The 14,894-nt window shown below is 35.2% G+C and overlaps 1 protein-coding gene across 5 annotated transcripts in view; it reads left to right on the top strand.

Annotated features, from left to right (window-relative positions):
• Window positions 1–14,894, top strand: part of LRRK2 (leucine rich repeat kinase 2) — a 192,376-nt gene that overhangs the window by 173,812 nt on the left and 3,670 nt on the right. For 4 of the 5 annotated variants that reach the window (XM_070454571.1, XM_070454570.1, XM_070454569.1 and 1 more), the window contains 3 exons: window positions 344–528; window positions 12,959–13,111; window positions 14,324–14,532. In XM_070454571.1, coding sequence (XP_070310672.1) covers window positions 344–528; window positions 12,959–13,111; window positions 14,324–14,532 — 547 coding nt within the window. Of the gene's footprint in view, window positions 1–343; window positions 529–12,958; window positions 13,183–14,323; window positions 14,533–14,894 lie in introns of those variants that run through there. The other variant, XR_011483287.1, reaches the window with a different exon arrangement.

Below are 14,894 nucleotides of genomic sequence, written 5' to 3'. Positions count from 1 at the left end.
CTGTGGTTCCATCTAGTCATTTAACATCCTACCCATTCATACTCTTTGTTATCAAAAAAGCTTATTATCTAATGAGAGACAAAGAAGTAATTATAGTATAATTTTTAGGTTACTGCTGTACAAATTTTGCATGGAGAAGTGAAGAGATTGGTTATAAAGATAATTGAATACTATTTGAATTAAATCCTGTTTTTATAAGCCATTTGAAAAATGTATCCTGAATTTTTTTTTTATATCTCTAACCATTTAAGAGGGAAAGTAGTTTTTAGAAAGCTCAAATTTTACACTATTTCATTCTGTAGATACTCAATTTACTGAATGTGTTTTTCTCTTTTTGGCAAAGTGTAAAGGAGCCACTCCTCTGAAGATACTCAACATAGGAAATGTCAGCACTCCACTGATGTGTTTGAGTGAATCTGTGAACTTAACTGAAAAAAATATTATGTGGGGAGGATGTGGTACAAAAGTTTTCTCATTTTCTGATGATTTCACCATTCAGAAACTCATTGAGACCAGGACAAATCAGCGGTGAGTTATTCCTTTCCGTGCAGCTAATTTACCATTTTCTTAATGTTTATTCTTTGTAATCATGTCAATAATACTGTTTGTAGTTCCCAACAAAAATCTTTCAAAATGCATACTTTATTTTTCTGTTGTAAATGTAAATATTCATTATGAAACTTGGCATAGGAATGTTAAAAAAATCACCCAGCCTAATCACATTTGGGATAAAATATGAAAATCCATGGTAATTTTAGTAGTGTTTATCACTTTAAATTTTTATCACTTTCATTATCTCTGTATCAAATTAAACATGGAATTTGAAAGACAATCAACTCATTATTTTACTGAAGATATGAATTTTACACATACATTTTAGATAATTTTCTTTGTTCCTTCTTTTTTTATTGAGGTACAAAGTTTATATTCTGTTTATAGTCATTATAAAATATTGGCTATATTCCCTGTGTTATATGGTATATCCTTGTAGCTTATTTTATACATAGTAATTTGTGCTTCTTAATCTCCTAATATTATCTTGGCCCTCCCCTCTTTCCTCTCCACATTGATAAACACTAGTTTGTTCTCTGTATCTGTGAGTGTGTTTTAATTTTTTATATTCACTAGTTTGTTATATTTTTTAGATTCTACATATAAGTAAGATTAAATAGTATTTGTCTTTCTTTGACTTATTTCACTTAGTGTAATAACCTCTGAATTCATCCATGTTGTTGCAAATGGTAAAATTTCAATCATTTTGTTGGTGGGTATTGTTCTATTGTATATTTATAATACCATATCTTCTTTTTTCATTCATCTGATGGTGGACACTTAGGTTGCTTCCATATTTTGCCTATCATTAGAGTGCTTGTATCATTTCTTTCTTTCTTTTTTTTTTTTTTTTTTGGATAAATACCCAGGAGTGGTATTTCTGGGTCATATGGTAGTTCTATTTTTAGTTTTTTGAGGAATCTTCATAGTTTTTTTCCATAGTGGCTGCACCATTTTCACAACCAGTGTATGAGGTTTCCCTTTTCTCTACATTCTTGCCAATGCTTGTTATTTGTGGCCTTTTTGATGCTATCCATTCTGACAGGTGTGAGATGATATTTCACTGTGGTTTTAATTTAAGCTTCTCTGATGATACTAATGGTGAGCACCTTTTCGTGTGCCTGTAGATCATCTGTATGTCTTCTTTGGAAAAATGTCTAATGGGTCTCTGTCCTTTTATTAATTTTGTTTTTGTATTTTTAATGTTGATTTATAGGAGCTATTTATATATTTTGGATATTAACACCTTATCAGTCATATTTGCAAATATTTACTTCTATTCAGTAGGTTGTCTTCATTTTGTTGATGGTTTCCTTCACTGTGCAAAAGTTTTTATGTTTACTTAGCTCCTGCCATTTATTTTTGCTATTATTTTCTTTGCTTTAGGAGACAGATCCCCCCAAAATTATTGCTGCAATTATGATAGAGTGATATCCAGTCTTGCATTCGAGTCTTTAATCCATTTTGAGTTTGTTTTTGTATATGTTGTTAGAGAATCTTCTATGTTTCACTCTTTTCCATATACCTGCCTATTTCTTCCAGCACCATTTATTGAAGAGACTGTCTTTTCTCTATTGTACATTCTTATTCTTGCCTTCTTTGTTGTAGATTAATTGAACATAAGTGAGTTGGATTTATTTCTGGTCTCTTGTATTTGATTGATATGTGTGTCTTTTTTGTGCCAGTACTATACTGTTTTGATTACCTTAGCTTTGTAATCTAGTCTGAAGTCAGAGACAGTGATTCCTCCAGTTATGTTCTTTCTCAAGACTGTTTTGACTCTTTAAATCTTTTGTGTTTCCATACAAATTTTATGTTCTGTGAAAAATTCTGTTAGTGTTTTAGTAGGGATTTCATTGAATATATAGATTGCCTTGGGTAGTATGGTCATTTTGACATTATTAATTCTTCCAGTCCATGAAGATGGTATATCTTTCCATCAGTTTCTGTCATCTTCAGTTTCTTTCATGAGTGTTACAGTTTTCCAAGTACAGGTCTTTTATCTGCTAGATAGGTTTATTCCTTGTTATTTTATTCATTTTGATGCAGTTGTTAATGGAATTGTTTCCTTAATTTCTTTTTCTGATTGTTTGTTGTTAGTGTACGGAAATGCAACAGATTTCTGTATCCTGCCACTTTATTGAATTCATTAATGAGCTCTACTAGTTTTCTGGCAGTGTCTTTAGGATTTTCTATGTGTAGTATCATGTCATCTGCAAACAGTTAACAGTTTTACTTTTTTCTTTCTAATTTAGATTCCTTTTATTTCTTTTTCTTGTCTGATAGCTGTGTCTTGGACTCCCAATATTATCTTCAATAAAAGTGGTGAGAGTGGGCATCTTGTCTTGTTCCTGACCTTAGAGGAAATGCTTTTTACCCGTGAGAATGATGTTAACTATATGCTTGCCATATATGACCTGTATTGTGGTCCCCTCTGTGCCTACTTTCTGAAGAGCTTTATTAATCATAAATGAATGTTGAATTTTGTCAAAAGGCTTTTCTGCCTCTATTGAGATGATCATATGATTTTTATTCTTCAGTTTGTTAATGTGGTATATAACATTGATTGATTTGTGGAAACTGAAAAATCCTTGCACTGCCTGGTTAGTATTACTTGATAGTGCTGATCCTTTTAATGTATGGATTTTGGTTGCTAATATTTAGTTGAGGATTTTTGCATCTATGTTTATCAGTGGTATTGATCTGTAATTTTCTTTTTTGTATGTTTTCTTTGTCTGGTTTCGGTACTAGGGTGATACTGGCCTCATAGAATAAATTCAAGAACATTCCTTCCACTATAATTTTCTGAAATATTTTGAAAATGTTTGATAAAATTCATCTGTGAAGCTCTCTGGTCCTGGATTTTTGTTTGTTGGGACTTTTTTTTTTTATTACTGGCTCAATTTCAATAGTAGTGATTGTTTTGTTCATATTTTACATTTCTTTCTGATTCAGTATTGTTACATTGTACATTTTTAGCAATTTGTCCATTTTTTTCTAGGCCATCCTATTTTTTTTTTTTTTTTTGCATATTGTTTGTAGTAATCCCTTATGATCCTTTGTATTTCTGTGATGTTGGTTGTAACTTCTTTTTCTTTTTGATTTTATTAATTTGAGCCCTCTCCTTTTTTTCCTTGATTATCAATTTTATCTTTTCAAAGAACCTGCTCTTAGTTTTATTTATGTTTACTATTGGTTTTTTAGACTGTATATCATTACTGCTTTTCTTACCTTTATGATATCTTTCCCTGTGGTAACTTTGGGTTTTGTTTGTTCCTGTTTTTCTAGTTCCTTTAAGTGAAAGGTTAGCTTGTTTATTTGAGAATCTTAATTTTTCTGAATTCATCTTTTTTCACTATAGATTTCCCTTTTTTGAACTGCTTCTACTGTATCCCATATATTTGGATCTTCATGACTCATTTTCATTTGTCTTCAGTTGTTTTTTATTTCTTCTTTGATTTCTTCAGTGACCCATGTTATTTAGTATCATGTTATTTAGTTTCCATGTATTTGTGCATTTTGCAGTTGTTTCCTTATAGTTGATTTTTAGTCTCAGCAAATGGTCTGAAAAGCTATTTTATGTGATTTCAATTTTCTTAAAAGATATGGAGTACCCATCATAGTCAACAAAAGAGTCTGAAATGCAGTACTTGGATGCAATCTCAAAAACGACAGAATGATATCATTCGTTGCCAAGGCAACAATTCAATATCACGGTTATTCAAGTCTATGCCCTGACCAGTAACGCTGAAGAAGCTGAAGTTGAATGGTTCTATAAAGACCTACAAGACCTTTTAGAGCTAACATCCAAAAAAAGATGTCATTTTCATCATAGGGGACTGGAAGCAAAAGCAGGAAGTCAAGAAACACCTGGAGTAACAGGAAAATTTGGCCTTGGAGTACAGAATGAAGCAGGGCAAAGGCTAGTAGGGTTTTGCTGAGAGAACGCACTGGTCATAGCAAACACCTTCTTCCAACAACACAAGAGAAGACTCCACATATGGACATCTCCAGACAGCCAACACTAAATTTAGATTGATTATATTCTTTGCAGCCAAAGATGGAGAAGTTCTATACAGTCAGGAAAAACAAGACTGGGAGCAGACTGTGGCTCAGATCATGAACTCCTTATTGCCAACTTCAGACTAAAATGGAAGAAAGTGGGGAGAACCACTAAGCCATTCAGATATGACCTAAAATAAATTCCTTGTGATTATACAGTGAAAGTGAGAACTAGATTTAAGGGGCTAGATCTGATAGACAGAGTGCCTGATGAAGTATGGGCAGAGGTTCATGACATTGTACAGGAGACAGGGATCAAGAATATCTGCAAGAAAAAGAAATGCAAAAGAGCAAAATGACTGTCTGAGGAGGCCTTACAAATAGCTGTGAAAAGAAGAGATGCTAAAAGCAAAGGAGAAAAGGAAAGATATACCCATTTTAATGCAGAGTTCCAAAGAATAGCAAGGAGAGCTAAGAAAGCCTTGCTCAGTGTTCAGTGAAAACAATAGAATGGGAAACACTAGAGATCTCTTCAAGAAAATTAGAGATACCAAGAGAATATTACATGCAAAGATGGGCTCAATAAAGGAAAGAAATGATATGGTCCTACAGAAGCAGAAGATATTAAGAAGAGGTGCCAAGAATACACAGAAGAACTACAAAAAGATCTTCATGATCCAGATAATCAGGATAGTGTGATCACTCACCTAGAGCCAGACATCCTGGAATGTGAAGTCAAGTGGGCCTTAGGAAGCATCACTACAAACAAAGCTAGTGGAGGTGATGGAATCCCAGTTGAGCTATTTCAAATCCTAAAAGATGATGCTGTGAAAGTGCTGCACTTAATATGCCAGCAAATTTGGAAAACTCAGCAGTGGCCACAGGACTGATAATGTCAGTTTTCATTCCAACCCCAAAGAAAGGCAATGCCAAAGAATGCTCAAACTACTGCACAATTACACTCATCTCACACACTAGTAAAGTAATGCTCAAAATTCTCCAAGCTAGGCATCAGCAATACATGAACCATGAGCTTCCAGATGTTCAGGCTGGTTTTAGAAAAGGCAGAGAAACCAGAGATCAAATTGCCAACATCTGCTGGATCATCAAAAAAGCAAAAGAGTTCCAGAAAAACATCTATTTTTGCTTTATTGACTATGCCAAACCTTTGACTGTGTGAATCACAATAAATTGTGGAAAATTCTGATAGATATATGAATACCAGACCACCTGAACTGCCTCTTGAGAAACCTGTATGCAGGTCAAGAAGCAACAGTTAGAACTGGACATGGAACAACAGATTGGTTCCAAATAGGAAAAGGAGTATATCAAGGCTGTTTATTGTCACCCTGCTTATTTAATTTTTATGCAGAGTACTTCATGAGAAATGCTGGGCTGGAAGAAGCACAAGCTGGAATCAAGATTGCCAGGAGAAATATCAATAATCTCAGATATGCAGATGACACCACCCTTATGGCAGAAAGTGAAGAAGAACTAAAGAGCCTCTTGATGAAAGTGAAAGAGGAGAGTGAAAAAGTTGGCTTAAAGCTCGACGTTCAGAAAACTAAGATCATGGCCTCCAGTCCCATCACTTCATGGCAAATAGATGGGGAAAAAATGGAAACATGGCTGACTTTATTTTTTTGTGCTCCAAAATCACTGCAGATGGTGACTGCAGCCATAAAATTAAAGGACGCTTACTCCTTAGAAGGAAAGTTATGACCAACCTAGACAGCATATTAAAAAGCAGAGACATTACTTTGCCAACAAAGGTCCATCTAGTCAAGGCTATGGTTTTCCCAGTGGTCATGTATGGATGTGAGAGTTGGACTATAAAGAAAGTTGAGTGCAGAAGGATTGATGCTTTTGAACTGTGGTGTTGGAGAAGACTCTTGAGAGTCCCTTGGACTGCAAGGAGATCCAACCAGTCCATCCTAAAGGAGATAAGTCCTGGGTGTTCATTGGAAGGACTGATGTTGAAGCTGAAACTCCAATACTTTGGCCACCTCATGCGAAGAACTGACTCACTTGAAGAGACCCTGATGCTAGGAAAGATTGAAAGCAGGAGGAGAAGGGGACGACAGAGGATGAGATGGTTGGATGGCATCACCGACTCAATGGACATGAGTTTGGTAGGCTCCGGGAATTGGTGATGGACAGTGAGGCCTGGCGTGCTGAAGTTCATGGGGTCACAAAGAGTCAGACTTGACTGAGTGACAGAATTTAACTGAACTGAAGTTTCTTAAATTTACTGAGGCTTATTTTGTGTCCTAGCATGTGATATATCCAAGAGTATGTTACACGTGTACTTGAAAAGAATGTGTATTCAGATGCTTTTGAATAGAATGTGATTCAGTTTATATATATGTCAAATTCATCTGGTATAATTTGTTATTTAACGCCAGTATTTCCTTATTGATTTTCTGTATGGATGATCTGTCCATTGATGTAAGTGTTGTGTTAAGGTCCTCAACTGTTACTGTATTACTGTTGATTTCTCCCTTTATGTCTGTTAATAATTGATTTACGTATTTAGGTTCTTCTATGTTGGGTGAAGGTATTAACAATTATATTTTTTGAATGATCCCTTGATCATTATGTAATGTCCTTTTTGTTTCCTGTAAAATACTTTGTTTTGAAATCTGTTTTTCTGATATAAGTATTGCTGCCTCAGCTTTTTTAAAATTTCCATTTGCATGGAATTCCTTTTTCTGTCCCTGAACTTTCAGTCAGTTTTATATCTGAATTGGGTCTTTTGTAGGTGGCATATATACAAATCTTGTTTCTGTATCGATTTTACCACTCTGTCTTTGATTAAAGCATTTAGTCCAGTTTGCATGTAAAATAGTTATTCATATGTATGTTCTTTTTGCCATTTTGCTAAATGTGTTGAGTTTGTTTTTGTAGGTGCGTTTTGTTCCTTTCCTCTCTTTTGTTGTTTTCTCATGTATTTCGATGAATATCTTTAGTGCTGTTTTAAATTCCTTTTTGTTTTGTTTATATCTATTATAGACTTTTGGCTTGTCACTACTGTGAGTTTTACATGCGGAAATATATATGGAAGAAAATACAAGTGAGAGTCTCTCAGTTTTGTCTGATTCTTTCCAACCTGTGGTATAGCCTGCCAGGCTCCTCTGACCAATGAATTTTCCAGGCAAGAATACTGGAGTGGGTAGCCATTCCCTTCTTCAGGGGATGTTCCCAACTCAGGGATCAAACCCAGGTGTCCTGCATAAAGGCAGAGTCTTTAACTGTTTTAAGTTGCTCATCTCTTAATTTCAAATACATTTTATCAACCTTGCATTTGTATTCTCCTCCCCTTACAATTATGGTTTTTTGATACCATGTTTTACATATAATTTCTTTGCATGTGTCTTAACTGCTTGTGGATATATATGAACTTACTACTTTTGTCTTTAACCCTTACTATTAGCTCTGTGTGTGGATGCTTTCCTATCTTTAGTACCAGTTTTGCCCTTACTGATGAAGTTTTTCAATTTATAATTTTCAATTTTCTTGTTGCCCTTCCTTTATCACTTAGAGAGTTACTTTAACATTTCTTGTAAGGCTGGTTTGGTTGTGCTGAACTTTTTTAGCTTTTGCTTGTCTGTGAAGTTTTTGATTTCTCATCTAATCTGAATGAGAGCCTTTCTAGATAGAGTATTCTTGGTTTTTAAGATTTTCCCTTTCATCATTTTAAATGTATCATACCACTTCCTTCTGGCCTACAAAGTTTCTCCTGAAAAATAAGCTGATAACCTTATGGGAATTCCTTTGTATGTTATTTGTTGTTTTTCTCTTTTATTATAATATTATCTCTGTATGTTTATTTTTATTTTTTTTTTACTGTGTATCTTTATTTTTTTTAATTTTAATTACGGTGTGTCTTGGTATGTTTGTTTTTGAGTTAATCCTCTATGGGACTCTGCTTTCTGAATTTAGGTATCTATTTCCTTTCCCAGGTTAGGGAATTTTTCATCTATTATGTCTTCTATTATGCTCTCAGCCCATTTCTCTCTGTCTGTCTTCTTCTTCTTGGACTCTTATTCACTTTATAGTGAATATTATTGGTCTTGATGTTGTCCTATTAGTCTCTTAAATTGTCCTCATTTCTATCATTGTTTTTTTTTCTGTTAAGCATCATTGATTTCCACTACTATTTCTTCCAGGTTATTGATTCATTCATCTGTATCATTTAATATACTATTGATTTCTTCTAGTACATTTTAAATTTCACTTATATTCTTTATCTCTGTTTGGTTGTTGTTTGTATTTTATAAATCTTTATTAAAGCTTCTAATGTCTTGCTCTGTGCATCAATTCTCTTGAGTTCTGTGATCATCTTTATGATCACTACTCTGAACTCTTAGGTTGATTGCCTAACTCAACTTTACTTAGCTCTTTTTCTGGGGTTTTATTTTGTTTATTAATTTGAAACATGTTCCTCTGTCTCTTAATTTTGCCTGAATTGCTTTTTTATATTAACTTATCTGGTAGCTTGGTTATGGTTCCTGACTTTGAAGAACTGGCATTTTGCAGGAGACATCTTTTGTTCCCAGCAGTGTATTCCCCTTTCATCACCAGCACTATATGCTCTACGGGTTCCCCCATGAGGGCTGCAAGGGTCTTTCTTTTGCAGCTGACTGACCGTGTGAGCAGTCTGCTAAACTTGGTTGGCCTCTGGTCCATTTGGTTGCTCAATCTTGCCTTGTATGGGGCTGAGATGATCTCTGGTTTGTGGTACTGAGTTACCAGGCATCTGACTGTGGAACTTTGGGGAACCCTGGACTAGTGCTGGGCTACTGGTGGGTGGAGTCAGTGTCCAGGAGACCCAGGGGCTGTTGCCTGCCCACTAATGGATAAAACGAGATCGTGGAGCTAGTGTGGCATACTGGCAGGCAGAAACAAGTCCTGGATTCTTTGTTCAGGGCTAAGGGGTCCCAGAGCATGTTGTTGGTGGCTGGGACTGGTTTCTGAAATATTTGGCTGCGTGGCCTGTGGTTTCTTGAAAGCTTTGTTGGCCTGCCGGCATCCGTGTCCCCTGGGTGAGCTGCAGTTTCCTCCTACCCCAGCTTCTGTCTCTATTCCGGGCTATGTGGTGTATTGTGTGTGCCCTTTAAGTGTGAATTCTCTGTTTTCCCCAGCCCTCTGGGACTCCCGAAAGTAAGCCCCACTGCCATTCAATACCAAATGCTCCGGGGGCTCGTCTTCCTGGTGCAGGACTTCTGCATTGGAGAGCTTGAAGTGGGGTTTGAACTTCCTCCTCTGAAAGTGCTTCTGCAGTTGTTCTCCCATTTGTGAAGCGCCTACCTGGGGGTATTGGATTTGACTGTATCATGACCCAGTCCCTTCTGCCTCTCTCAATTTGATGTCTTCTTTGTATCTTTGGTTGTAGAAGCTCTTTTCTGGTAGGTTCTAGTCTTTTTTTATCTAGTTTTTCAAATAGTCGTGATGGTGTGCCTGTGAGAAGAGGTCAACTCAGGGTCTTCTCCTCCACACTTTCCCTGTGGATAATTTTAACTACTGATTGTAGGAAGTGAACCTTAGGAATTAAGTCTTCTCTAGAGTTGATAATTATGCAGACATTTCCTCAAAAGAAAAGTTAGTGATACCAATTTCAAGCAGAATAAAATAAAATATAAACCTTGTTCCAATTTGTTGTTTCAGTTTTTTAAAATTGTGTTTTAACCAAAGCATTGCAGTTGGTTCTTATTCATCATATTCCTCAGTGAGAAGCAGTGTAGGGTTTGGATAAGAGCATAGATTGTTCATATCTGGCTTTGTCATGTATTGGTTATGTGAATTTGGCAAGAACTTCTCAAATCTTCGGTTCTCTCTAACCTGAGAAAGGTAATGTACCCTGTCTCAAAGAGATACTTGAAAAACTAAAGAATAAAAAGTAATATAAGGAACTTAATATGAGATCCAGCACTTGGTAAACTCTCAATAAATGTTAGATAATTATCATGGTTATTATTAGCTTTAAGTGAGCAATCTTTATCTCAGGGAATATCCTAGTTTTTCAACATCCATCTAATTGCCCAAGACTGAAACTTGGGAAAAATCCTTGATTCTTCGGTGTTAACTCTTTAACCACTTGACGCTCTTCTTGACTCTCAAATACTTATACTTCTCACTGTTTCATTGCTGCTACCAAGCTGCCATCTACCATCAAAGGCCTGGCCTTTTTAACAATGGCAGAGAGTTCTCAAACCTCTGATTGTCTTCCGTTCAATCCATTCTCAACATTTCAGGCAGAGGGATTGTTCTAAAATGCAAATCAAGCTGATGCCACTCCCCTGCTTAAAACTGGCCAGTGTATTCCAGTGTCTTTTGCATGAACTCCAAGTTCCTTGAGATGACTTACCAGACTTTCATGATTTAGTCCTTGCTTATCTCTGTAGATTCATATTTTGCAACCTCCTTACCCTCTGTGCCTTAGTCAAAATGAATTTGTCTTAATTTTGAAGACAGCCTACTCCCTCTTACTCCAGCCTTTACTTGTGGTTCTTTGTTTTTCTGGATGACGACTATGCCTGTTGTCTGTTTTAGTCCAAGAGTCACTTCTGGGTGGCTGTCTATGATCCCACCTGTGGCGATTGGGTGCCTTGGATTTTTTTTTTTCTTCCATTGTATTTGTTATTTCCCCTCACAATATCTGTCACAAAATTTTATAAATGTACTTCTAAAAATAATTTTCTCAATACCACTAGACATACTGCTTCTTAATTGGCTGCACATTAGAAGCCACTAGTGTAGCTAAAAATAATCTGATGCCCTGGACCTACCTCAGAGCAATTAAAGCAGATGAATTAAGACTGGGGTGGGTCCCCCATGTCTGTATGTATGTTTAGCTCTCAAGTGATTCTAAAGTGTGGTCAGAGTTCAGATACACTGCTATATATGGTAAATTCTCATGCTTGAGGATTTTCTGTTTTTTTTCTCCCCCCAGAGATTTGTTTCCTAGCATATGGTAAATATTTGGTTAAACTTATTCTCATTCTGGCTTCCCAAGTGGCACTAGTGGTAAAGAACCTGCCTTCCAGTGTAGGAGATGTAAGAGACACAGGTTTGACTCCTGGGTTGGGAAGATCCTCTGGAGAAGGAAATGGCAACCCACTCCATTATTATTGCCTGGAGAATCCCATGGACAGAGGAGCCAGGCAGGCTACAGTCCATAAGGCTGCAGAGAGTCAGACATAAGGGAAGCAATTTAGCGCACACGCATATTCTTATTCTGTAGTTTCTACTTTTAACCAACTTAAACAGGCCTGCATATATAAGAAGAAAAGCCCCGCCCCCAATTCTTATATTTCACGTAGAATGTTATGAGGTCATGGTATCAATTAGCCCCCTAAAATTCCCTTTAAGATTTGGAATATAGGTGCTTTACTAGATAGAATAGCCATAAATATCAGGCTCTCAAAGATATCCATTTCTGAAAAGAGATTAGGACCCAGTTTCACAGACACTTGGAAATATTTTCTTCTTCTCAGAAGTTGTCACCCGTTGTCTAACATCTCCGTCCCATTAAGCAGGTACCATGGTAAAGAGACAGGGTGGTGTCGGGACTTACTAATGAATATGATTTTGTATTTAATAATGTCTGTAATATTATTAAATGCAGATTAATACTCTATATTTAATGCATCAGTTATGGGAAAAGGAATGGCTGGTCTGTTTCAGTAAGTCAGGGGAGAATTTGAGAGGAGCTGATATTTAAATTAAGCCTTGAAGTACAGCTTGGAGTCTGTCATGCAGATGGAGCCCTTGGTAGCCAATCTGTCTGCAAAATGTGTGAAATGCCAAATATACGAGGTTGGAAGGTAGTTGTTTAAAAATGTCTGTCATTTTCCTTTATTTTCAAAGGGGAAAAATAACAATTTGCTTTCTAATATTTGGATGACGGTGTGGATTTTTTTTCCCCTTTCCTTGACTGGCTTGTGTTGAGGCAGATATATTTTATATTTGAAGACTGTCACTAGGTGGATTTAAAGGTCTTATGATTTTACATGTAAATGGGTGACCTTAATTTCCCAGTCACTCTTGACAATATGGATTTTTTTGCAGTATTATAAAGTTACAGATACTATGATGATTTTCTTGGAAATCAAGATACTATACATATTCAGATAATATAATATTCTATAAATAACCAGATAATACTGAAATTAATAAAATAGGAAACAAATTTAAATTTTATTATCAAGGAAGAAATATGAAGTAACCAGAAGTAGGTGAAGTATCAAAGTATTCTATTCAGAATGGTTAGGGGATAATATGAAATAATTGTTTCTTTTTCAAAATAGTGGTAATCCTTTATATGCATTAAGAGCTAATATGAAGTTGTATTACATTTTGAAATAATAAAAAAATTAAATGACATTCTTTTCTTTCCCTCTAGATTTTCTAATACATCTTTCTGTGATTCCAACATCATCGCAGTGGTGGTAGACACGGCTCTTTATGTTGCTAAGAAAAATAGCCCATGTGTGGAAGTGTGGGATAAGAAGACTGAAAAACTCTGTGAACTGATAGATTGTGTGCACTTTTTAAAGTAAATTAATATTTTTTTAATTTATTTTACTGTGGAAGGAGTACTATGGGGCCTAGCTGCTGATCACATTTGTAAGTGTGCACTGTGTTATTGAATGTAGGTACAGTGTCATGGGTTCTTTATTTCATGCCCGTAACTGTCCTTACACTTCATATTTCACAGAGGGAAGAAGTATGGCTTCTTCTTCCTTTATACTTCTAAATAGAAAAATGTTAAAAAACAAAAAATCCAGAAGCAAAATTGTTAATGCTTTTTGGCACCATCTGTTGGTATCCAGCAAATTTCTTCTTTGGAAAAAAAAAAAGAAACATAATAGATATGGTTTCTTCAAGGTATTACAAAGAAGAAGTCACAAAACATATGAAATATGGGTGAAAAATGTATTAGACTGACCAGGATCAAGTGTGTAGGAGGCTTCACATCACCCGCATAACTGTGTGCTGCTGCTGGCATCCAGGATCATCACCAGTCTTATTTGCTAGCTACTGTATAGTTTTATTTTGGTTTTACTGTATAGATTTTCTTTTTATCTTCTGGAGAACGTTTTGATTATATACTATATTCATAAATTGAGATTTCTAAGTTTACTAGCACTTTAGTTTTTCTCTGGATGGTGAGGAGATTTCTGTTTGGAAGACTGGACAATTCTGCCTGGTAAAAAAGGTCCTTTCCTGGAGTTCTAAAATTGTTGGAATTTTTTACTCTGGATACCTCATTTTTGTCATGAATTATTCATTAGCTCAGGGAAAAATTCAGTGATTTGGATTCATATGTTTTACATGTACATGACTATAGTTTTTCTTTTCTTTTATAACTTTTAAAATTCATGAAAAAATTTTGAAACTAATGCTTTTTTTCTTTATATTGAGCAGATACTGTTCATTTTTTGCTGGATTGCATAGGTTTGTTATATATAAAAATTATATCCATCTTATTTATTTCAGAGTTTCTTGAAGTTAAGAGTCAGTTGTTGTGTTATCTTTGATAATTTATGCTTTAAGTAGCAAAATGTGGCTCTTTGACTTTCTATATTTAGCAAAATTAGTTTCATATAATTTTAATGATATGTCATGAATCTTGTCATATATTCATAATCCAAAATATTGTATATATATATTTATGTGTGTGTGTGTCTGTATATATAGTCACATTTATTTTATCTCTTTATTTTTGAAGAAAAAGGATTAATGCATGCTTTCTTTATGGTTTTAGGGAGGAACTGGTCAGAGTAAGCAAGGAATCGAAACACAAAATGTCTTATTCTGGGAGAGTGAAGACTCTCTGCCTTCAGAAGAACACTGCTCTCTGGATAGGAACTGGAGGAGGCCATATCTTACTCCTTGATCTTTCAACTCGTCGAATTATACGTATAATTCACAACTTTTGTGATTCTGTTAGAGTCATGATGACCGCACAGTTAGGCAAGTTTACTTATTTTAAATCTTTTTTTCATATTCTCTTAAGACTATAAGAATATGTTTTCTCTTCACTTCCCAACATTGTATGAAGTGTCTCAGAAATTCACAGTGAAATTTTGCAAGATATATTTTGAAAAGGGGCCTTATAAGCATGAAGTGAGTAGATGTTTTTAGTCCCATAAGAGAAGCAGGTATTGTAAAGTGAACACTAAATTTAGGTCTTACTTTCTCTTTTTTCTTTATAATTAAGGCAAAAAAATATATAATGTTGAGTATTTTTAACTTTTTGTCAAAGAAATTTAAGCAGATGATTATTTTTATCTTAGTTTAAACTTTCTACCCTTGTTAAGGAATACCATTTAGCT

Source organism: Odocoileus virginianus, chromosome 24 (assembly GCF_023699985.2).
Source record: "Odocoileus virginianus isolate 20LAN1187 ecotype Illinois chromosome 24, Ovbor_1.2, whole genome shotgun sequence".
NCBI classification, from domain to species: Eukaryota; Metazoa; Chordata; class Mammalia; order Artiodactyla; family Cervidae; genus Odocoileus; species Odocoileus virginianus.
Note: the sequence above shows the minus strand (reverse complement) of the source record. Positions and strands in the feature narration are given on the sequence as shown.